The 25,044-nt window shown below is 41.6% G+C and overlaps 2 protein-coding genes across 3 annotated transcripts; one reads left to right on the top strand and one right to left on the bottom strand.

The window, feature by feature from the left end:
• The first annotated feature begins 1,045 nt into the window (after window positions 1-1,045).
• On the top strand, window positions 1,046-16,364 carry mipepb (mitochondrial intermediate peptidase b). The gene is made up of 19 exons (XM_064978268.1): window positions 1,046-1,678; window positions 1,931-2,104; window positions 2,210-2,298; window positions 2,407-2,493; window positions 2,691-2,754; window positions 2,944-3,126; window positions 3,278-3,434; window positions 3,583-3,631; window positions 3,757-3,817; window positions 3,933-3,985; window positions 4,237-4,390; window positions 4,571-4,648; window positions 4,741-4,945; window positions 5,152-5,261; window positions 5,706-5,780; window positions 5,857-5,973; window positions 7,480-7,601; window positions 11,077-11,150; window positions 15,987-16,364. The coding sequence occupies exons 1-19, from the start codon at window positions 1,541-1,543 to the stop codon at window positions 16,082-16,084; spliced, it is 2,088 nt and encodes a 695-aa protein (XP_064834340.1). The 5' UTR covers window positions 1,046-1,540; the 3' UTR covers window positions 16,085-16,364.
• Window positions 16,365-16,735: 371 nt separating this feature from the next.
• LOC135548545 (tumor necrosis factor receptor superfamily member 19-like) lies at window positions 16,736-24,805 on the bottom strand. 2 transcript variants are annotated; one of them, XM_064978270.1, is made up of 7 exons: window positions 24,491-24,805; window positions 24,295-24,405; window positions 23,648-23,826; window positions 23,476-23,561; window positions 17,800-17,961; window positions 17,544-17,650; window positions 16,736-17,380 (listed from the first exon to the last, which is right to left on the bottom strand). In XM_064978270.1, the coding sequence occupies exons 1-6, from the start codon at window positions 24,551-24,553 to the stop codon at window positions 17,550-17,552; spliced, it is 702 nt and encodes a 233-aa protein (XP_064834342.1). In that variant the 5' UTR covers window positions 24,554-24,805; the 3' UTR covers window positions 16,736-17,380; window positions 17,544-17,549. The 2 variants fall into 2 exon arrangements, with proteins under 2 accessions (XP_064834342.1, XP_064834343.1); XM_064978271.1 differs by having other exon boundaries at window positions 24,512-24,805.
• Window positions 24,806-25,044: the final 239 nt, after the last annotated feature.

Genomic DNA, 25,044 nt, shown 5'->3' with positions numbered 1-25,044 from the left:
GGGCAGGTTTCAGGTCGAGAGCCAGACCCGGTCCCCCGGTGTTCCGGTGATGGTCTGCTCTAGCTTTCTGGCGCAGCACGGTGTGCTGAAGGTGTACATGAGCGGCGTCCCATGTCTCGTCTGCGCGCTGGAACCAGTCGTCCACCACAGGAGCCTCGATCTAACGCTGATGCCAAGGAGCCAGAACCGGCTGATACCTCAGTACACACTGGAAGGGGGAAAGGTTAGTGGAGGAGTGGCGGAGCGAGTTCTGGGCCATCTCTGCCCAGGGCATGAACCTATCCACATCCTGGTTAACTCTCTCCACCTGCCTGTTACTCTCAGAGTGAAAACCCGAGGTAAGGCTGATCGAGACACCCAGACGTTTCATGAACGCCCACCAGACCCTCGACGTGAACTGGAGACCTCGAACAGACACTATGTCCTCAGGCACCCCGTAGTGCCGGAAGTTACGTTATTATATACAGATCTCTGGTGTAAATGGGAAAGTGGGTTTCCAGGGTTAGAGTAGTGCAGAAGTTGTCATATGCTGAGTCAGTGAAGAAAGTAGAGGAAGATGGGTCAAGGTGGGGTAACCTGAGAGGAGTGGTGTGAGTAGTAGATCTGTACCAGTACAGAGGGATAGGCCAACAAGTGATATGTTTCCGTAAGATTGGATTTTTAGCAATGGTTATCAACTGTACTGCAGGGATGGAATGTAAGTCACAGAAAATGGAGATTGTGGTGGCAGCTGCAGAGAGGTATTTGGATGTGTGAGACTTGACATCAGAAGTTACAGGGTGTGTTAAGTGGTGGTGTCCCATCCTTTCAGGTTGTTGGCCTGAAGTAGGACTAAATAGATTTAAATTGTGGAGTAGGGTGGTGTTTTTTTGTGAGTGTAGTGTTAGATGGTAGGGTATTTGTAAAAAAAAATAATTAAGCAAAGTATAAGGGAGTTGTACTCCAGTCTAGTAGGTTGCGGTAATGAAACAATTATTGGATGCCAACGCGGTTAAACCTCATCGAAGAAGAAATAAGAAGGCGCACATCACTGAAGATGCGAACGAGACCAAAAGACAACATGAGAACAAGCTGACATAAACGCTCATAACGAAAAATACAAAAAAATGATTATGTGATACATGCATTTCGAATATCGCGCATAAACTTACATTTGAAATAATCGATTTAATTCGATATATCGTCCAGCCCTATGGATAGGGTCTAGTCGCGAAAGTGCAGACACGAAACATCGGAACCATTTTGAGAATTGTAAACATTCGTCATTCATGCTTGGCAGTGCTCGTTTTAACTCAATGGCAGTGGTGGGCTACTAGCTAGTTAACCGAATAATTATAGAGAGACCGTGAAATAAAGACTAATTTAAAATCCAATACTTTTTTGGTATTATGAAAGTATCAGCATGGATGCAAAGCAAAAGCTTAAAACGTGCTTGCTTAAGATTGAGATAATCATTTAGCGCGAGCCAAATTACTCCCCACGGAATTTCCACTTTGACCGACCTTTATTTTTCTTTCCACAACAATCAGTTGAAGTTGTTATGATGTTTGCGTGTCAACGATTTGTGAGTGTTGTGAGGAACTCAAGGACACTATCACGACATGTCACTACTTGGTCTCCGGTTGGAGCAGCATTCAATGCCCAGCAGAGGAAAGTTGATTTGTTTCAGAAGAACGTGGTAAGTCAGCTAACGTTAGCGGTTTGTTTGCGGACCGCCATAATACCAGAGAAGAAGTTAACTAGCTGCATAAAATCCCAACCTATATTAAATGTCCTCATTGTCAAAATCACGCATAATTGTGTTCACTAGAAAAATACTTGCTATTTTATAAATTTGTCATTTGGGGTTGTTGTAATGATCAGCCTCGAAAACGAGGAGTTGGCCACACAGACTTTTGACATGGCATTGTACATGCTATATTTTGCACAGGGATTATTCGGGGTTCCAGAGTTGAGTACTCCGGCTGGTTTCGAGGTGGCTCAGCAACGAGCGCTCAGGGAAACAGAACAGTTGGTAGAAACAGCCTGCAATAACCCACCAGGCGCCCTGACCGTGGAGACCTTCGATCAACTTTCTGACAGCCTTTGCAAAGTGGCAGATTTGGTAATGGCTCACAGTCACACTCAGGGATCATTGGCATTGTTGTCAAGCCAAACTCCTCCCTGTTGAATATGATACACCCTTGATGTTGTATTTCTTTTCTTGCAGGCAGATTTTGTCAAAGTTGGCCATCCAGACCCTGCCTTCCGGGATGCTGCTGAGAAGGCATGCATAAACATTGGCACAGTAGTAGAAAGGTATGAACCCTCTTCCTTAGTTGCTCTAGTAAAGTATTACATGATGTCAAGCAAAACACTTTTTTCATACATTCTTTCATGGATGTTTTCTCTTTTTTGCCCTGATAGGCTGAACACTAATGTTGAACTGTGTAGAAGTCTCAAGAACCTACTAGATAACAAAGAGGTTCTGGATTCTTTGGACCCAGATACAAGGCATGTACAATCATCTTCCTGTTTGTACGATGAGTAGCAGTGCATTTTGTCTTTTGCCTGACGACTCAAACTGAATTCTTCCGCTGCTCAATGTTTGCTACATATTTCATTGCAGAGAAGAAACTAATGTCCGTGGGCGTAGTGGTTGGGTAGACAGGCAATCTTGTTTTACTGATATTTCGCAATACATTTTGCAGGAGAGTAGCAGAACTGTTCATGTTTGATTTTGAGATCAGTGGCATTCATCTGGATGAATCAAAGGTTAGTGGTGTGATATAAATGACATTACTAGCCTATCACTTACACTTCATGGAATATATTTTTAAATCAATAATTGTCATGTACACATTGATTATTAGCCTACTAAGCCACATCCTCAGGGAAGTATAACCACAATGTGAGCTTAACCTAAACAGCACCTCTGTTTCAATGTATGAATCTTTTTCCCAGAGAGGGAAGGCGGTGAGCCTCAATGTCAATCTGCTGGATCTGAACAATGAATTTCTAAATGGCACCCACCTGCCCAATAGGATAGAGAAGACGGCCCTGCCAGAACACATCCGACACTGCTTCTCCATAGACGGCAACTCCATCCAGATTGGAGGTCTCCATGCAGATTCACCTGATGAACTGGTGTGTGTGTGTGTGAGCGCAACCCAGAGGTTTATCTCTATACATAATTAGTGGTCTTCCAGCTACTGTCCCATGGTAGGAAATGGTATTGGGCATGTTTGTTTGCTGTGCAGTAGCCTATAGATATTATATGCTTGTCCTTTTCTCTTAGGTGCGGGAGGCTGCTTATAAAATCTTTCTCTTCCCGAATTCAAGTCTGCTGCTTTGTCTGGATGACCTGTTGACTTGTAGGAATGAGCTAGCCAAATTAGTGGGCTATGAATCTTTTGCACACAGGGCTTTAAATGGAACTATGGCCAAGACTCCAGGTAAAGTACTCTGGCTGTTTACCTAATTTCTTTGTGCTCTGCTGCTTGGAAGAAATATTTAATTGATTTTATGATTCTTTGAACAGAGAAGTGTGTACTGCTGTAATGCTGTGTTGACCAGTGTGTTTAGTATGTTTTTGTTTTGCAGAGACTGTCATGAAATTCCTTGAATTGCTGACAGACAAACTCTCGGACAGGTATGGTAGGAGTCAAAGAGCCAGACACTGGCATGAACACTGTACAACACATCAATGTTTTGCCCATCTCAAACATACTGTAAGAGTAGCACATGCTCACACAATGTCCCTATTCCTTAATCCAGAACTGCCAAAGATTTTAACCTGATGAGGGATATGAAGATGAAAATGAACTCAAGAAGCACCGTGAGTCATCTTATAAATGCGTATAAGTAGCTCTCATGGTTCTGACTTCCATGTGTAGGAGATCATGACAATCTTTCTGCTGTTTGATGTTTCAATGTTTAAAAAAAAATCCAAGGTACTCATGCCATGGGACCACTCCTACTTCAGCAGCGCTGTGCGGGCAGAGAGGTAAGATACCTATACAAAGGTATACAGTACTGTAAACCTATGTGTATATTCTAAGTGGAAATAATATAACTTGTCAACAAGGAATCGTTGGGAATCTCCTAAAGAAACTATTGAAAGGTTGACGGGAGTACCTGAGCTAAATTTTCTACTAAAAGGCCTCTAGAGGGGGCTTGTGTATTGCTTAACATTATTCGGGAAACGGTCTGTAATAACATAGCCTTACAAGTGTCTGTGTATGTTTGTGTGTGCAGGTATAAGATCGATCCCAGCCTGTACAGTCCTTACTTCTCCTTAGGGGCCTGCATGGAGGGCCTCAACATGCTGTTCAGCCAGCTGCTGGGAGTCTCCTTCCGGAATGAGCAGCCCATGGCAGGAGAGGTGTGGAGTGAGGAAGTCCACAAGTTGGTAAGAGAACAATCTCTGTCTGTATGACACTCAACGCCAATTTCTGGGGGCTCCTTTGAGTGAACCAGCAGAAAATGTAATAGTTGCTGCTTGGCTTTTTGTAATTTTAAGGCCCATCGTTTCTTTTGGGGATGGATTTTATTTTAAGCAGTCCTAAATGTCAGTTTGTTCTCTTAACAGGCTGTTGTCCATGAGACCGAGGGTCTTCTGGGATACATCTACTGTGACTTCTTCCGAAGGCCTGACAAACCACACCAGGTAAGACAAGCTTCTGCAGAAATACTGCCTAAAGCCTCTGCGAAAGTAAGATACTAATGCTGATCATATCAAGGCTTTCTCTGTGCTCCCAGGATTGCCACTTCACCATCCAAGGGGGGCGTCTTAAGAAGGATGGGGAATACCAACATCCTGTGGTGGTGCTGATGCTGAGCCTGCCCCCTCCCACACGTAGCACCCCAACACTGCTCAACCCCGGCATGATGGAGAACCTGTTCCACGAGATGGGCCACGCCATGCATTCCATGCTGGGACGCACACGTTACCAACATGTCACAGGTAAACTGAGTCCAGGCCAGAGCCTACTGCTTTAGGAGGGATTTCCCCTGTCTCTCATTATTGCATTGCATATGTTGCACATTTGCTTAGCAGCCACATTTATTTGCTTAGCAGACACATTTAGTGAACTACCATTTTATGACATAGTACAGTTGGTAAACAATCTCTTTTGTGAGAGACTTATCTTCTTGACTGGTCTTTTCCAGGAACTAGATGCTCCACTGACTTTGCTGAAGTCCCCTCCATCCTCATGGAGTTCTTTGCCACAGACTATCGGGTGGTAAATCAGTTTGCACGGCACTATCAGACCGGACAGGTGGGCAGCACAAGTTCATACCTGTCCTCTGTAACTTTCCCTCACACACAACACAGTCATTCACAGTCATTACTGCTGTGGTCCACAGATACAGTAGTGTCCTAAGCTGTCCTATCAGACTGTCTGTTATAATAATATAGACTTTGACAGCCCTTCTTTTGCCCCTTTGGTATGATAATAGTTCTGAGACCCATCACTAGCTCTGCATCAGCTCTGAACCAAATGCTCTCGGCTGCACTTGAACACACGTTGGTTTTCTGTGAAGTCTTTTGTCATGATTTTGAATCGGACTGAAAGTCTGTTGATTAGACAGACTACAAACAGTCAAGCTAATAGCAAACTATTTTTTTAGCCAAATACTGAAGATAGCAGAGGTTCACCACACAGAAGACTCGATAGATGGGTGTGTTTTGTTTTTCTCAGAAATATTTTGTTCTATTTCAGCCCCTGCCCAAGAGCATGGTCTCTCGCCTTTGTGAATCCAAGAGAATCTGTGGGGCTGCCGACACTCAGCTTCAGGTATAGCCACAGGGGCAGTTTGTGTCTTTTCGGTACTTATTAAATAAAATTATTGGCGTGTTTTATTTTTTCACAGGTTTTTTATGCTGCTTTGGATCAAGTGTATCATGGCAAGCCACAAAATCGGTCAACGACAGACATTCTAAAAAAGATGCAAGAGAAATTCTATGGACTACCTTACGTTCCAAATACTGTAAGTGCCTAGATATCTTAGTGAGTCTCATAGTACTGAAACTGTGGACAATGTACTGATCTGTGAATGTCAGATCCTTGGGGGTAAATAGTAATTAGACTATTCTCTCTACCGGATATAAACCATCCGGTTTGTACCCCCCTTACTGTTTGAGAGAGAATTTATATCCACAGAGAAACATAAAACAGAATAGAACAACCCACAGGCTATTTCTTCTCAACTGTAATTACAGTTGTGAGGAAAATTTGGACAATGATATTCTCCCTGAATTGGCTTACCACCACAGCTAACCAATATCTACTCCGTGAGTCCATTTTCTATTAATTTTACATTAGTTTGTTGCCAAATAGCAGAGCTCAGTTTTTCCCTGGGGTATGATAAAAGTAGTTTCCCAAATGTGAAAAGACCAATTTATGTCGGAATTAAAAATGATGCTGTACTTCTGACAGTTTCTGATACTTTTTTTATTTACAGTTGCAAAATGTGGTATTTTAATTTCAGGTGCAATTTAAGTTAGTGCCTGGCCATACAAAGCAAACTGCATTTGTTAACTGCAGTGATCATATGGAGCCACTTTCACCCCAGTCTTAGTTTAGAACATGTTTGGAACTGTGACACTCAGCAAGTCTTTTGATAGGTCCTTATCAGTCATTGGCTGTGAGAAGCAAAGGGGAGGGTTCCCACTGGATTTGGATTATAACAAGTCACCACACAGACAGCCGGGCTCTTATCATTAAAATAAGACTGTGTGGGTGTTAGAAACAACTGGCCAGAGAGAGAGAATACACAGAAGCAGCATCATTCCGATAGATACTGCACGTCTCACTTATGTTCTGTAGCCAATTTAGTCATCTTCTATAAGGTGGGTGGCACGTGGGAGAGGGGTTTGAAAAAATATTTTCAGATTGACAATGTTGCTTGAATACAAAATATTCAATCGAAAATATGGAAGTATCTTTCAGTGCTGGGGTTAATTCCACAAATGCAATTCAAATGAAATACCCTCCCTGTAAATTCAATTTAATTCTATTTAAATTCCAGTCCAGTTTTTGAATTAAGAGGTAATTCAATTTCTCTCAATTTCAATGTTATATACATTCCAATAATACAATTCCCAATTCAATATTATCCCCAACAATTCAACAAATTCAAATTGAATTCAATTCCCCCAGGCTTTCAGGCTGATCATGTCACTCGCTGTTCAGACAGCCTAGCTATACTGGAAATATAGAAATACAAGTTTAAATTATTTAAAACAAATCCTGCAGCCCATTTTTTTATATTAACTACATGAATTCCATTCACTGGAATTTAATTGGAATTCAATATTTGAACATTTCCCAAAGATAAAAACAGCATTAATTCCAAAACTTGAAGATTGTTGAAATTCGAATTGAAGTCAACGTAAATTCTCTACTTAATGTGTGAATTCAAGAATTGAATTGGAATTGACCCCAACCCTGGTGTCTTTAGATAAAGATGAGTAACTGGTATTCTTGTCCCTAGGCCTGGCAGCTGAGATTCAGCCACCTCATTGGGTACGGTGCTAAGTACTACTCATACCTCATGTCGCGCGCCATAGCCTCCATGGTGTGGAGGCAGTGCTTTCAAAAAGACCCCTTCAACAGGTGAGAGAAACTCACCTGACCCATGTTGTAAATTATTTTCTCAAAAGTTATTTAGTCTGCCATGTGAAGTCTCTATTTGAATTTTTTTATTTCACCTTTATTTAATCAGGTAGGCCAGTTGAGAACAAGTACTCATCTACAACTGCGACCTGGCCAAGATAAAGCAAAGCAGTGCGACACAAACAACACAGAGTTACACATGGAGTAAACAAACGTGCAGTCAGTAACACAATAAAAATAAATTATATACAGTATTTTCAAATGTAGTAAGATTAGGGAGGTAAGGCAATAAATAGGCCATGGTGGCGAAAAATTACATTTTATCAATTAAACACTGGAGTGATAGATGTGCATTAGATGAATGTGCAGAGATACTGGGGTACAATTAATTGTACAGTTCATTCCAGTAATTGGCAGCAGAGAACTGGAACAGGGGAATTGGCTTTGGGGATGACCAGTGAAATATACCTGCTAGAGCGTGTGCTACGGGTGGGTGCTGCTATGATGACCAGTGATCTGAGATAAGGCAGGGCTTTACTTAGCAAAGACTTATAGATGACCTGGAGCCAGTGGGTTTGGCGTCTAATATGAAGCGAGGGCCAGCCAACGAGAGCATACAGGTTGCAGTGGTGGGTAGTACAGTGGGGCAAAAAAAAGTATTTAGTCAGCCACCAATTGTGCAAGTTCTCCCACTTAAAAAGATGAGGCCTGTAAGTTTCATCATAGGTACATTTCAACTATGACAGACAAAATGACAAGGAAAAAAAATCCAGAAAATCACATTGTAGGATTTTTAATGAATTTATTTGCAAATTATGGTGGAAAACTTTTGTTATTGACCAAATACTTATTTATCTCAATACTTTGTTATATACCCTTTGTTGGCAATGACAGAGGTCAACCGTTTTCTGTTAGTCTTCACCAGGTTTTCACACACTTGCTGGTATTTTGGCCCATTCCTCCATGCAGATTTCCTCTAGAGCAGTGATGTTTTGGGACTGTTGCTGGGCAACACGGACTTTCAACTCCCTCCAAATATTTTCTATGGGGTTGAGATCTGGAGACTGGCTAGGTCACTCCAGGACTTTGAAATGCTTCTTACGAAGCCACTCCTTCGTTGCCCGGGCGGTGTGTTTGGGATCATTGTCATGCTGAAAGACCCAGTCATGTTTCATCTTCAATGCCCTTGCTGATGGAAGGAGGTTTTCACTCAAAATCTCACGATACATGGCCCCATTCATTCTTTCCTTTACACGGATCAGTCGTCCTGGTCCCTTTGCAGAAAAACAGCCCCAAAGCATGATGTTTCCACCCCATGCTTCACAGTAGGTATGGTGTTCTTTGGATGCAACTCAGCATTCTTTGTCCCCCAACCACAACGAGTTGAGTCTGACCATATGACATTCTCCCAATCTTCTTCTGGATCATCCAAATGCTCTCTAGCAAACTTCAGACGGGCCTGGACACGTACTGGCTTAAGCAGGGCAACACGTCTGGCACTGCAGGATTTGAGTCCCTGGCGGCGTAGTGTGTTACTGATGGTAGGCTTTGTTACTTTGGTCCCAGCTCACTGCAGGTCATTCACTAGGTCCCCCCGTGTGGTTCTGGGATTTTTGCTCACCATTCTTGTGATCATTTTGACCCCACGGAGTGAGATCTTGCGTGGAGCCCCAGATCGAGGGAGATTATCAGTGGTCTTGTATGTCTTCCATTTCCTAATTATTGCTCCCACAGTTGATTTCTTCAAACCAAGCTGCTTACATATTGTAGATTCAGTCTTCCCAGCCTGGTGCAGGTCTACAATTTTGTTTCTGGTGTACTTTCACAGCTCTTTGGTCTTGGCCATAGTGGAGTTTGAACTGTGACTGTTTGAGGTTGTGGACAGGTGTCTTTTATACTGATAACAAGTTCAAACAGGTGCCATTAATACAGGTAACGAGTGGAGGACAGAGGAGCCTCTTAAAGAAGTAGTTACAGGTCTGTGAGAGCCAGAAATCTTGCTTGTTTGTAGGTTACCAAATACTTATTTTCCACCATAATTTGCAAATAAATTCATTAAAAATCCTACAATGTGATTTTCTGGATTTTTTTCTCTCTTTTGTCTGTCATAGTTGAAGTGCACCTATGATGGAAATTACAAGCCTCATCTTTTTAAGTGGGAGAACTTGCACAATTGGTGGCTGACTAAATACTTTTTTGCCCCACTGTACATGGGGCTTTGGTGACAAAAGGGATGGTACTGTGATAGACTACATCCAATTTGCTGAGTAGAGTGTTTTGTAAATGACATCTCCGAAGTCAAAGATCGGTAAGATAGTCAGTTTTACTAGGGTATGTTTGGCAGCATGAGTGATGGAGGCTTTGTTGTGAAATAGGAAGCCGATTCTAGATTTAATTTTGGATTGGATTTGCTTAATGTGAGTCTGGAAGGAGAGTTTACAGTCTAACCAGACACTTAGGTATTTGTAGTTGTCCACATATTCTAAGTCAGAACCGTCCAGAGTAGTGATGCTTGACGGGCGGGCGGGCTACGGGCAGCGATCGGTTGAAGAGCATGCATTTAGTTTGACTTGCATTTAAGAGCAGTTGGAGGCCACGGAAGGAGTGTTGTATGGCATTGAAGCTCGTCTGGAGTTTTGTTAACACAGTGTCCAAAGAAGGGCCAGAAGTATACAGAATGGTGTCGTCTGCATAGAGGTGGATCAGAGAATCACCAGCAGCGAGAGTGACATCATTGATGTATACAGAGAAAAGAATCGGCCCGAGAATTGAACCCTGTGGCACCCCCATAGACTTTGAGGTCCGGACAACAGGCCATACAATTTGACACACTGAACTCTATCTGAGAAGTAGTTGGTGAACCAGGCGAGGCAGTCATTTGAGAAACCAAGGCTGTTGAGTCTGTCGATAAGAATGTGATTGACAGAGTTGAAAGCCTTGGCCAGGTCGATGAAGCCGGCTGCACAGTATTGTCTTTTATTGATGGTGGTTATGATATCGTTTAGGACCTTGAGCGTGGCTGTGGTGCACACATGACCAGCTAGGAAACCAGATTGCATAGCGGAGAAGGTACGGTGGGATTTGAAATGGTCGGTGATCTGTTTAACTTGGCTTTCGAAGATTTTACTTTAGGGAAATCTCTACTAGCTGGATTCGCTCACACTAGTCTGAACATGACAGTGACAAAGAAAATGACCACACACCACATCACAGATGTCACTGTGACATCAGGGGATTTGTGTTTTAGAAATTGAGTATTGTTTTGCCTGGGGTGTTATGTTTTTCTCAGAGCTGTTTTTTTTCTTTCTGCTCTTTGTGTCTCTGTCATGGGGGCTTGTAGAGTGGCAGTCAGTGGCAGTGAAAGCACAGCTCAACCCACAAGAAAACCAAGCCAGTACAGTATTCAGACAAATCCTTATCTGTCTGACATAAACCCCAATCCTATTCACCCCCTCTGTTTAATGTCCCCACACAGGGACATGGGAGAGCGATATCGAAGGGAGATGCTCGCTCATGGAGGTAGTAAGGAGCCCATGCTCATGGTGCAAGGTAAGGAGCTCACACTGTCACTATTTTTCTTGGCCGCTACCTTCCTCCCTTTCTTTAGGGTTCTTGCACTATTTTTCTCCTATTAGTTCCTTTGCCAGGTCAACACTCCTGTATGTATATTACAGTGCCTTCAGAAAGTATTCACAACCCTTGACCACTTTTTTTTTGTGTTATAACCTTAATTTGAAATTTATTAAATGTTTTTTTATTGTCACTGGCCAACAACACACACTATCCCATAATGTCAGTGGAATTATGCTTTTCAAAATGGTAATAAATCAATTAAAAGGCTGACATGTCTTGAGTCAATGAGTATTCAACCCTTTAGTTATGGCAAGCATAAATAAGTTCAGGAGTAAAAATGTGCTTAACAAGTCGCATAATAAGTTGCATGCAATAAATGTACTTAACATGATTTTTGAACGACTACCTCATGTCTGTACCCCACACATATAATTATCTGTAAGGTTCCTCTTTCAAACACGGACCAAAGACCAGGGAGGTTTTCTAATGCCTCGTGAAGAAGGACACCTATTGGTTGGTGGGTAAAACATTTAAAAAGCAGACATTGAATATGGTGAAGTTATTAATTACACTTTTGATGGTGTATCAAAACACCCAGTCACTACAAAGATACAGGTGTACTTCCTAACTCTATTACCAAAGAGGAAGGAAACTGATCAGGGATTTCACCATGATGACAATGTTGACTTTAAAACAGAGTTTAATGGCTGTGACAAGAGAACTGAGGATGGATGAACTTTATAGTTACTCCACAATACTAACCTAATTGACAGGGTGAAAAGAAGGAAGCTTGAAGAGAATACAAATATTCCAAAACATGCATCCTTTTTGCAACAAGGCAATAAAGTAATTCTGCAAGAAAATGTGTCAAAGCAACTACATTTTTGTCCTGAATAAAAAGTGTTATGTTTGGGGAAAATTCAATACAAGGCATTACTGAGTACCACTTACCATTTTTTTTTTTAGCATAGTGGTGCCTGCATCATGTTATGGGTATGCTTGTAATCGTTAAGGACTGGGGAGTTGTTCAGGATAAAAAAGAAACGGAATAGAGCTAAGCACAGGCAAAATCCTAGAGGATTCAGTCTGCTTTCTACTAGACACTGGTAGATAAATTCACCTTTCAGAAAGACAATAACCTAAAACACAAGGCCTAATCTACACGAGTTGATTACCAAGAAGACAGTGAATGTTCCTGAGTAGCTGAGTTAGTTTTGACTTAAATCTACTTGGAAAAACTATGGCAAGACCTGAAACTGTTTGTCTTGCTATGATCAACAACCAATTAGACAGAACTTAAAGAATGTTTGGTAAGTTTTGCACAATCCAGGTGTGGATAGCTCTTAGAGACTTAGCCAGAAAGAGTCTCAGCCACGATCACTGCCAAAGGTGCTTCTATAAAGTATTGACTCAGGTGTGAATACTTATGTAAATGAAATATTTCTGTAATTTTCAATACATTTGCTAACATTTCTAAAAATATGTTTTCACTTTGTCATTGTGGGGTATTGTGTGTCAATGGGTGAGAGAAAGAAAATATTAAATCCATTTTGGTTTCAGGCTGTAAAACAACCAAATGTGGAATAAGTCAAGGGGATAGAATACTTTCTGAAGGCACTGTATATTATCAACTTATATCATTTTGGCAAAGCCATCAATGCATAGTTTGTTTTGCAAGTGTATATGCCTGAGGCACAGGCTTTGGCTACTTCAAACTCTTAATTATAGCTGTGTGATGATGGCAGTTGCTTTGCTTTTCCCTGGGTTTGGAAACAGGTAAGGGCTCCTATTATGCATCATGGCCCTCTGATTCCTCCCAGGTTATCCTGAAACCACCATAAATCTCAAGACGGGAAGCTTTATTTGTGTTTAAAGGAAAGATTCACCCATTCCCCAGGAATACATCGAATCAAATGTTATTTGTCACATACGCCGAATACAACAGGTGTAGACAGTGAAATGCTTACTTTCAAGCCCTTAACCAACAATGCAGTTTTAAGAAAATACAACAACAAAAAACATAAGAGAATAACAAATGATTGAAGAGCAGCAGTAAATAACAATAGCGGGGCTATATACAGTGGGCACCAGTGTCGAGGTAATTGAGGTAATATGTACATGTAGGTAGAGTTAAAGTGACTGCCTAGATAATAACGAGTAGCAGCAGTGTATGGGGGGGGGCAATGCATTTAGCCTGGGTAGACATTTTATTAGCTGTTCAGGAGTCTTATGGCTCGGGGTAGAAGATATTTAGGAGCCTCTTGGACCTAGACTTGGTGCTCCGGTATTGCTTTCTCTGCGGTAGCAGAGAGAACAGTCTATGGCTAGGGTGGCTGAAGTCTTTGACGATATTTAGGGCCTTTCTCTGACACCGCCTGGTATAGAGGTCCTGGATGGCAGGAAGCTTGGTCCCGGTGATGTACTGGGCCGTACGCACTACCCTCTGTAGTGCATTGCGTTCGGAGGCCGAGCAGTTGCCATACCAGGCAGTGATGCATCCCGTCAGGATGCTCTCGATGGTGCAGCAGTAATACCTTTTGAGGATCCGAGACCCATGCCAAATCTTTTCTGTCTCCAGAGGGAGGTGTTTAGTCCCAGAGTCCTTAGCTTATTGATGAGCTTTGAGGGTACTATGGTGTTAAACGCTGAGCTGTAGTCAATGAATAGCGTTCTCAGATAGGTCTTCCTTTTGTCCAGGTGGGAAAGGGCAGTGTGGAGTGCAATAGATATTGCATGATCTGTTGGTGCTGTATGCAAATTGGAGTGGGCCTAGGGTTTCTGGGATAATACTTTTGATGTGAGCCATTACCAGCCTTTCAAAGCATTTCATGGCTATAGACGTGTGTGCTACGGGTCGGTAGTCATTTAGGCAGGTTACCTTAGTGTTCTTAGGCACAGGGACTATGGTGGTCTGCTTGAAACATGTTGGTATTACAGACTCCGACAGGGAGAGGTTGAAAATGTCAGTGAAGACACTTGCCAATTGGTCAGTGCATGCTTGGAGTACACGTTCTGGTAATCCATCTGGCCCTGCGGCCTTGTAAATGTTGACCTGTTTCAAGGTGTTATTCACATCGGCTGCGGTGAGCGTGATCACACAATCGTCCGGAACAGCTGATGCTCTCATGCATGTTTCAGTGTTACTTGCCTCAAAGCGAGCATAGAAGTTATTTAGCTTGTCTGGTATTCTCGTGTCACTGGGCAGCTCTCGGCTGTGCTTCCCTTTGTAGTCTGTAATGGTTTGCAGGCTCTGCCACATCCGATGAGCGTTGGAGCTGGTGTAGTAGGATTCAATCTTAGTCCTGCATTTGATGCTTTGCCTGATTGATGGTTCGTCGGAGGGCATAGCGGGATTTCTTATCTTCTGGGTTAGAGACCTGCTCCTTGAAAGCGGCAGCTCTACCCTTTAGCTCAGTGTGAATGTTGCCTCTAATACATGGCTTCTGGTTGGGGTTATGTACGTACAGTCACTGTGGGGACGACGTCCTCGATGCACTTATTGATAAAGCCAGTGACTGATGTGGTGTAACTCCTCAATGCCATCGGAAGAATCCCGGAACATATTCCAGTCTGTGATAGCAAAACAGTCCTGTAGTTTATCATCTGCTTCATCTGACCACTTTTTTTTATAGACCGAGTCACTGGTGCTTCCTGCTTTAGTTTTTGCTTGTAAGCAGGAATCGGGAGGATAGAATTATGGTCAGATTTGCCAAATGGAGGGCGAGGGAGAGCTTTGTACGTGTCTCTGTGTGTAGGGTAAAGGTGGTCTGGAGTGTTTTTCCCTCTGGTTGCACGTTTAACATGCTGAATAACGGGGATCTGGGCCTGGTCGGGTTTCTGTATTATATCCCTCCCATCTGACTCATTGAAGATCTCTTTGTCCAGTTTGAGGTGAGCAATCGCAGTTCTGATATCCAGAAGCTATTTTCGGTCATAAGAGATGGTAGCAGCACATTATGTACAAAACAAGTTACGAACAACGCAAAAATATATATTTTTAAATATTATGGTTGGTTAAGAGCCGATAAGATGGCAGCCTTCCCCTCCGGTGCCATCATGGAACATTTCTCAGAAATGCACAAAAACGAGACCGTTCAAAATGGGTGGATATTTCCTTTAATTTGCACACTTAATTCAAAGCCCTATTTATGGTGATACTTTGGAAACTCTCCAGATAGATTCTTACATCCATTTAGCAAATGTTGAAACTAGATGTTATTCCATCCACTCACAACCAAAAAGCTAAACCCACTCTCAACATTCCCTGGAGCCACTCAGAATTTTGGCACTGGCTCTTGTTTTTCATAGTCACAGTTGCAGTGGGGCTCCTATAGTCTCAGTTGAAAGATGGGCTGAAGTTCATGATTTGTCGGTATTTGAAGATCAAATACATTAATCAATGGCATTACTCTCCCATAGGGCCAAAATGAGTTGTATATGGCTTTCAATTGCTGTGTTAACTCGATCAGGCTCTGAGAGGTGACATGCATCTCTGGTAATTAACCTCTTTAGTAGCTGTCAACATGACATGAGTACAGCCAAAGCTGAGTTGTTACAATACAGAACCAGCACAGATAATCAGCGGTGTATTACAGGCCAATTTGACATGGACCTGGTTGGATCTAGTATAATTTCTGTTCATATGAATGAACTCAAACACAATGAATCCAGGTTCAAACAATAGCTCAATAGATTGAGCACTACAAATAAAATATCAAGATTTTCTTTCCCTCAGACAAGTTTCAAATTTGTCATTGAAGTCCTTTATCTAAATCTGTCCCCCTCTCTCCTGGCCTGTTCCATGGTTTGCAGGCATGCTTCAGAGATCCCCTACCCTTGAAGAATTAGTGGACGCTCTAGTAGCCGACCTGGACACAGACTCAGTAACCTGCCGTGATGATTCCTCATGAGCAGATTGTACTTTTGTTGTTTTTTACCTACTGTGAATTATCATGGGAAATTAGGGGCAGGGCCCCTCCCCACTTACCTCATCCTACGCTTAGCGATGTTGAATTTCAAAATTGATATTACTCTGCAGTGGCCTGATGAGTATGAGGGAATGAAAATATGAAGTGTGTATAATATTGTATTTGACTTGTGATGCATCCTTGTCTCATTGTGAATTATGAACCCTTAACATCCATGTTGCCAGTGCCAACCCTATATTGTCTACTATTTTTTTTTTTTTGTCATCTGAACAACTAGTGTTCTCTTACTTGGCTATTACTCTCTAAATCTCTAGCTACAGTTTCAGCTATTGAATGAATCACTCTTGAATGCTCTTTTTTGTGAGATAGACCTTTAGCTGCCTGATTAGTGAAACAACTGAAAGAGCTGTGGGCCTGTCATTGTTTTGACATAGAGAATAAGGGGACGGAGGATGTCTGAAGGGCTGCAGATAAATGACAGACTCACTAAAGCAATACAGCTCCGTGCTGGCCTCTGGAAGAACTCTGCTGTATTCTCTGGTTTTCCTTCATACTAACGAACACCATTAAAATAATGCTTGAAACCCTGCTCGTAATGGCTTCATAACAAAGTATTGAAAAATGGGTGCCATCCATCATTGAGATTTTTTATTATTTGTTAAACAATCTTTTTCTAAGCAATTGTACTACTATAAAATACAATAGCTCAGATTTGTTTGCTCATCTTTATCAGGGGTGCCAATAATTTTGGATGAGACTGTAAATTACAAGCTTTTTAAATGTATGCATGGTACATATTTTAACATTTTTAAAAATCCAAGAGAATTGGTTAAATTTAAACTTGTACTATAGCAGACATTGGCCCACACATATTTGGTAATGGCAATGAGATTAGCTCTGGAAAATAACAAGCAGAAAATACAAGTTTGAATGGCTTTCAAACCAGCAAGTCACTGTCAGCAGTTGCAATGTCTTTCACATAACCACAAGTCTGTTATGATGACAGTCAACATATCAAAGGTTATCCTCATGAAGAAATGGTCTCTGCTTTTAGGCCTACTCAGTACAGTTTAGTGAATCCCAGATCTTTAGTTTAATACAGCATGGGTCCACGTCTTCTCATCAGACACTTCCACATCAGTTTGGTAGAGGTCATGGTTCAGCTCACTGGGCAGTGTCTTCTCGGTGAGTCCCAGGCAGGATATGTGGCCATAACATTGCTGTTCTCCATGCTGCAAGGTTCCTCAGAGAACTGATAAGGGAAAAGCTTCACTTGACCTTAGGACAGGAAAATGCAGTTTTAGAGATGTTGATGGGACATGTCAAGTGCAGAAATTCAAGTTATGCACTCTTCTCAAATGTGGATTTGGCGCCATGTGCATATTGGTAAAGAATGACATTAAAAGGTTATTTGCAAGCCCAGGCTAACAGAACAACATACCACAAGTTATGCCTGTGCCATGGTAGCAGTTTGAGGTAGCTGATGGACCTGAATATTCTCAAAGCTGGGGAACTTTGCATCATGGCAGCTAACACCCTGGCATGGCTCTGATTAGTGCAAAAACAAAAGTTATTTACATCAAATATTTGGCATGGTATAAATACAGCATAATATCTGCATTAAACATTGTTTGACATGATTACAATCTTAGTCGACATGAGGGATGAGTGAGAATCTGTGATTCAGGCAGGGTTACCATGAGGTTTCTTCTCCAGCTGTCTTTTGCAGTAGATGGCACAGAAAAGCATTAGGGCCAGTAGGACAGAAGTCAGAGCGATGCAGATGACTACAGCCAGGACAGTGTCCCTGGAGCTTGCCACAACAGACGAAAGGGGCACCAGGTTCACCCTGCTACTGCCTACACAGTAAACATGCATAAACACACACGCATGTGCACAAATATCACTACAGCTGTTTATCCTTGGGTGCAATACAGCACACCCACAAACATGCATTTAATTATAGAACAGTTCTTACCTTGGAATATTGAAGTCTCATGTTAAAAGGAACCACCAACTTTCATGTGTTCTGAGCAAGGAACTCAAACGTTAGCTTTTTTTACATGGCACATATTTCACTTTTACTTCTCCAACACTGTTTTTGCATTATTTAAACCAAATTGAACATTGAGTCTAAATGGATTTTTATTGATGTAATATATTATGTTAAACTAAGTGTTCATTCAGTATTGTTGTAATTGTCATTATTACAAATAAAAAATATATTTAAAATAATCGGCCAATTTAATCGGTATCTGCTTTTTTTGGTCCTCCAATAATCTGTATCGGCATTGAAAAATCATAATCGGTCGACCTCTAGTTGTTAAGACACCCACTTTTTCTAAGTATTTTTAAGTGTGGGATAATTCAGATTTGTAATTGAGTGTGGGTGCAGTGTGTGTTGGCATGTGTATATTAGCATTCACTGCCTTACTGAATACCTATCTCATATGTCCTCTTTGGTAGTGGCTTCTCAAATCCAAAGACAGCACATTGAGTCTGGTTGTCTTTGTGTCTCCCCAAATCTTTCCTGCTTTTCAGTTCAGATAGAGGACAATCCACTGAAACAAATTTACATGATGATCTAATCATAACACTTTTCTGTGCCAAAACCCTTTGGTTTGATAACCAAACCGAACATACCCCTGGGGCATCACCAAACTGAACCACCAGAACAGAGATGTCTAAAAGGTGTCAGGAAATCAAAAACAAGCACCTATTCATTTTTTTCATGCCTATTTTCTCAAAAAAGTGATTTAAAGTACAAACTACGGTAAGATCCTTGCAGTTGGAAGGATATGCAATAACTTACTTGTGCTGGTCTACACTTTGTTTTTGTTTTATAAAAGTCACTATGAATGAAATGCTGCTCCATCACAACTGGAGGCATGTAGTGAGGTGGGGAGAAGACACTTGGAGAGCACTGTCACTCTGGGATACAACAACCTATTTGTCTCATAAGAATTTCACATTTTAACTATAAGAGTTCTCAGATGGACTTCAAATAAGTTTTTGTAATATCAAAATCATCTAAATATGCCTTTTATGGTATCAAAGTGTGCTTCAATACCAGGAGTATTTTTCCATACCTAACACCTAACAGTAGGTTGTAACATCTGGGAAATGTGTTCTTATTTCAACCCCATTTGACTGCCAAGTTAAACACAGAGAGAGACGGAAGTTCAACAGCCAGCTAGCTCACACTCCACTACAAAATAGTGGTGGGCATGATTTGATCTTCCAAGAATTTCATTTGAGGCTGGTACATAGTGGATATGTGTGTGCAAACAATCCCAGAAAGATAGTTAAACAGACAGACATCAGTAAAGCACATTTCACATGTTCCCTGGAAATATTTTCTTAAATTATTCTAAAAGTGATACAGTAACATTAAGCGTGCTTATAGTACTTGGACTGAAGCCCAATCTTGCCTATGGGGAAATCAAATAAAATGTTATTTGTCACATGCACTGAATATAACAGCCGTAGATTTTCCCGTGAAATGCTTACTTATGAGCCCTTTCCCAACAGTGCAGTTAAAAAGTAAGAAAAAAAGAATGAGTAAATAAGAAATAAAAGAAAATAGTAACATAATAAAATAATAACGAGGCTATATACAAGGAATACTGCTACCGAGTCAATGTGCAGGACTGCGATTACTCACCATGGACTGGCAGAATCTTTTTTTTCCTTTAACGAATCTGACGAGGCCAACGCAAACTATATACTGTTTTCTCTGGTACAGGCCCAGATCCCTGTGATTTGCATGGAGAGGAGGCAGAGAAAAAGGGGCCGGAGGGCGGGCTGCCTTCTGAGAATTAATGGGCGCAATCTACAGTGCCTTGCGAAAGTATTCGGCCCCCTTGAACTTTGCGACCTTTTGCCACATTTCAGGCTTCAAACATAAAGATATAAAACTGTATTTTTTTGTGAATAATCAACAACAAGTGGGACACAATCATGAAGTGGAACGATATTTATTGGATATTTCTAACTTTTTTAACAAATCAAAAACTGAAAAATTGGGCGTGCAAAATTATTCAGCCCCTTTACTTTCAGTGCAGCAAACTCTCTCCAGAAGTTCAGTGAGGATCTCTGAATGATCCAATGTTGATAAAATCCAATAAAATAATTGATATTCTTATGTTGTATTAATAGAAGGGGAGGGGCTATGGGACCCCTCCTCCTCTACATCTAAAGGGTCCTAGACTACAGATGAACAATATATATATATTCATTGTAAGGTTTTGGAATTGTTCCAATCTTTTCTAAGTCTCTGCCTCTTATAAAGAAACGGGGTCTGTGAAAAAGCATTTCAAAGATAAACAAAGAGCCATGCAGAGGACTAGAAGAGATAAGAGGCTAATCAGACATACCTCTATAAATCAACTTGGAGGAGTGGACATTTATTTACTGCTGAGGCCTTAGAAAACACTGGAACTATTGTATCTCTTGCAAGTTATTATAGCTGTGTATGCATGGGCTTGGTCTGAGGAGTAGCAGGTAATGACGTATGCAGTGACATCACAGGGGGTTAACTACAAGCATGATAAAAGTAACTTGGACTTTTCCTATGGGGCAGAACTCATGAGAGACATCAGTTGTATGTTTGATCTTTGACTTCTGTCTACAGCTGTATTTTGATTCAAATTGTTATGATTTTTGAGTGTTCCTTATTTGTTAAGTAAATAAAACGGAGCACAGAAAAACGGAACCAACACCCTCCATTTGGCAGATCTGACCATAATTCTATCTTCCTGATTCCTGCTTACAAGCAAAAATTAAAGCAGGAAGCACCAGTGACTAGATCAATAAAAAAAAGTGGTCAGATGAAGCAGATGCTAAGCAACAGAACTATTTTGCTAGCACAGACTGGAATATGTTCCAGGATTCCTCCGGTGGCATTGAGGAGTACACCACATCAGTCATTGGCTTCATCAATAAGTGCATCGATGACGTCTGTCGTAGCAGAATGAGAATTAGTTAGATAACATTGATAAATAAGATGTTTTATCTACTTTCATAAATATGCTTATGTGGGTAAAGTCACTTGGGGCCCAGAGAGGGGAGAGGTCAGGCTTGTCTTCATATGTGAACGTTTATTTTAAACCATGTGAAGGGATGATTGAGGGGGAACCAATTATCTCTTAGCTCCACAATGTCTGTGCTAGCCACTCCCTACTTTTCCCATTTGGGGGAAGAGTATGGCAGTGTCTGGAACCATTGTATGTCCCCTTTGATGTTGCCCTTATCTTGACCTAGAGGCTCACTCTCCTCTCCGTGAGCTTGTCCAGGAGGGATTGTATTTGAGATGGGAGTATCTAGAATTGACAAATGATATATGCCATTGGATGAGGTAATGTTTTGGCACTATGTTGTACCAAGAACAAGATAAGAACTTCGTTTAGGAGACCAAACTGAATGATAATTTATAGCTAATGCTGTCTGGCTATGGGATACTCCTCTCTCTCAAGTAAAAGTCTTCCTTTATGCAGTTTTCCTAAGACCTGTGGTTCGTCATTGTGAGTTGGGAGGGGTGGATCTTTGCTATAAAAGATCTCAGTTGCCATTTTGTAAGCACTCTCAGAATTAATTTATAAACACTGAATTGATCTGTCAAAGGGCTATGGGGAAGCTTTTATTATTAAAAGATTAAGTTTAAAGTATAACTCTGACTTGTGTGTAGTTTGTAAACTCTCCTTTCACTTAGTAATACAGGAAATTACCATGACACGTCGTACCTACAGTGACCGTGATGTCAAGCAAAGAGGCACTGAGTTTCAAGGTAGGCCGTGAAATACATCCACAGGTACACCTCCAATTGACTCAAATTATGTCAATTAGCCTCAGTTACACCAGCTCTGTCAGGAGGAATGGGCCAAAATTAACCCAACTTATTGTGGGAAGCTTGTGGAAGGCTACCCGAAACGTTTGACCCAAGTTAAACAATTTAAAGGCAATGCTACCAAATATGAGTGTATGTAAACTTCTGACCCACTGGGAATGTGATGAAATAAATAAAAGTTTAAATAAAACACTCTACTATTATTCTGACATTTCACATTCTTAAAATAAAGTGGTGATCCTAACTGACCTAAGACAGGGACTTTTTACTGCAATTAAATGTCAGGAATTATGAAAAACTGAGTTTAAATGTATTTGGCTAAGGTGTATGTAAACTTCCGACTTCAACTGTATGTAAAAATGCTGTTCATTGACTACAGCTCAGCATTCAACACCATGGTACCCTCCAAACTCATCATTAAGCTTGAGACCCTGGGTCTAGTGTCAGGAAAATAACCTCTCACTCAATGTCAGAAAAACAAAAGAGATGATTGTGGACTTCAGGAAACAGCAAAGGGAGCACCCCCCTATCCACATCGATGGGAGCGCCGTGGAGAAGGTGTAAAGTTCTAAGTTCCTTGGTGCACATATCACCGACAAACTGAAATGGTCCACGCACACAGACAGTGTGGTGAAGAAGGCGCAACAGCGCCTCTTCAACCTCAGGAGGCTGAAGAAATTTGGCTTGTCACCAAAAACACTCACTAACTTTTACAGGTGCACAATTGAGAGCATCCTGTCGGGCTGTATCACCGCTTGGAATGGCAACTGCACCGCCCACAACCGCAAGGCTCTCCAGAGGGTAGTGCAGTCTGCACAACACATCACAGAGGGCAAACTACCTGCCCTCCAGGAAACCTACAACATCCGATGTCACTGGAAGGCAAAATATATCATCAAGGACAATAACCACCCGAGCCACTGCCTGTTCACCCCGCCTCCATCCAGAAGGCGAGGTCAGTACAGGTGCATCAAAGCTGGGACAGAGAGATTGAAACTACAGCTTCTATCTCAAGGCCATCAGATTGTTAAAACAGCCACCACAAGCACAGAGAGGCGGCTGCCTACTTACAGACTTGATATCATTGGCCACTTTACGAAATTGAACACTAGTCACTTTAATAATGCCACTTCAAGAATGTTTACATATCTCACATTACTCATTTCATATGTATATAAAGAATACTGTGTCCTTCACTATGTATTGCATCTCAGCCGCTCTGTCACTGCTCATCCATATATTTTATACTGATATATTCTTATCCCATTCCTTTACTAGATTGTGTGTATTAGGTTTTGTTGTGGAATTTTTTCAGATATTAGGTTTTGTTGTGAAATTGTTAGATATTACCTGTTAGATACTGCTGCACTGTTGGAACCAGAAGCATAAGCATTTTCTGCTAACCATGTGTATGTGACTAATACAATTTGTGTCTGTGTGAGTGTGGCGTCAATATGCATGTCTGTGAGAGTATGGAGTGTGTGTGAGTGTGCATAGATCATTTGTATTGATGAAAAGGCCTACTCACAGAGAGGCTCATAGGCATGAGGAGGGTCTCCACAGGGTACACAGTCCATGTCCTGAAACCCACTCAGCTTGGTTTTCCTATAGAACCTGTAATACAACAACAACAGCATATGTGATGGAAAATGGAGACACTTCGGAGATAATGGGGAGGATGAGACAGCAGCTGTCCTCACCCGGGCAGACAGTCTCCACACACAGCGTTTCCTGTGGTAGTGCAGTTGGCTCTATGGAGGCGGCTGGTGTGGGCACATGATAGACACGGCTTGCATTTCTGCCCTACTGCTTCCTCTTTGTAGCGCCCCGGTCTGCAGGGTGCACAGCGAGCACCCGCCCCATAGCCAAAACCACATTCCTGAGGGGTTTAACACACACACACAAACATACACAGGAGACCCAGTTGATGGTGAGGAGGTGTGGTGGGGGTTGGGAGTTTGTGAAGGAACAGCAAGCAGAGGTCGCTAACAGTGGTTGAGAGAGAAAGAGACAACTTGCATAGTAACATATGTGTAAAATGTTTCATATGTCAACAAAGTATGTAACAGGAAATACATAACATTTTAGTCATTTAGCAGATGCTCTTATCCAGAGTAATTAGGATTAAGTGCCTTGCTCAGGTTCAGATTGACACATTTTTCACCTAGTCGGCTCAGGGTTTCGAACCAGCGATTTGTATTATCTTATAGGGGAACCTTTCTTACTGGCCCAAAGCTCTTAACCACTAGCCTACTTGCGGCGCGCACATTAATTATATTCTTACAACGGCATGACTGGTTGTATCAATAATTTTGACAGGAGGGAATACGTTTGATAGACTACTCACCGTGGATAACTCCTGCCCAGATCCACACTGTCTGCAGGCGACACAGTCCCCTGCTTCATCCCTGTACTCCTGCTCCCTGCATTCTCTATTCTCCACTGCAGTTCCATGAACCTGACCAAGAGCATCACTCACAGACTTCAGATACACTACAACAAATGAAAAACTACATCCGTAAACGAAAAATTTTATGCCTTACCATATAGCACAAAATAATCACCTCCAGTAAAAGCGACAGCATCTTCTTTAGCTTCCACTCCATGTTAACTATTTTGTCTTAAAATGTCTGCCAATACCTGGATGGGAATCAATGAGCTAATACTTTTATACCACCCACGCTCATAATAATGCGATTAAACGGTCCATCTTCTGATGCAGTACGTCCAATGTTAATTGACATAAGAAGCTATTAAGTACAGTAATATAAGTAGATATCTGGCGGATATGACATATGATGCTGCCATAGGCAAGATAAGGCAACGGCGTTTATTCCACAACACGTTGCTAGACAATACCGCGCCCCACTCCTAAATACCCAGTCAGAAGTGTAGTTCGCAGACACCGCTATTGGGTAGGCTACTTTTTCAACAAATACTGTTGCCGCCTGCCAGATACTAGCGCATCAAGCTCCCCCTGAACATTATGAACAATCTTCAATCACATATGTACACTGCATGTTCAAAATATCAACCTGTCTTCAGAGCAATGGGTAGGATTTGGAAAATGTATTTGTTTCTCTCCGTTTAGTATGAT

The sequence above is a fragment of the Oncorhynchus masou genome, chromosome 11 (genome assembly GCF_036934945.1).
Source record: "Oncorhynchus masou masou isolate Uvic2021 chromosome 11, UVic_Omas_1.1, whole genome shotgun sequence".
Lineage (NCBI taxonomy): Eukaryota > Metazoa > Chordata > Actinopteri > Salmoniformes > Salmonidae > Oncorhynchus > Oncorhynchus masou.
This window is presented reverse-complemented; position numbering and strand designations above follow the sequence as displayed.

Excerpts from the sequence above, each read along its gene's own strand:
- LOC135548545 (XM_064978270.1), bottom strand. The coding sequence starts at position 24,553 with ATGGAGTGGAAGCTAAAGAAGATGCTGTCGCTTTTACTGGAGGTGATT. Across the intron at positions 23,562-23,647 it reads TGTGGAGACTGTCTGCCCGG|GTTCTATAGGAAAACCAAGC; the intron begins GTGAGGACAGCT and ends GTTGTATTACAG. Across the intron at positions 17,651-17,799 it reads GCTGGAGAAGAAACCTCATG|AGCCATGCCAGGGTGTTAGC; the intron begins GTAACCCTGCCT and ends TGCACTAATCAG.
- mipepb (XM_064978268.1), top strand. The coding sequence starts at position 1,541 with ATGATGTTTGCGTGTCAACGATTTGTGAGTGTTGTGAGGAACTCAAGG. Across the intron at positions 2,755-2,943 it reads TTCATCTGGATGAATCAAAG|AGAGGGAAGGCGGTGAGCCT; the intron begins GTTAGTGGTGTG and ends TCTTTTTCCCAG. Across the intron at positions 3,986-4,236 it reads AGCGCTGTGCGGGCAGAGAG|GTATAAGATCGATCCCAGCC; the intron begins GTAAGATACCTA and ends TTGTGTGTGCAG.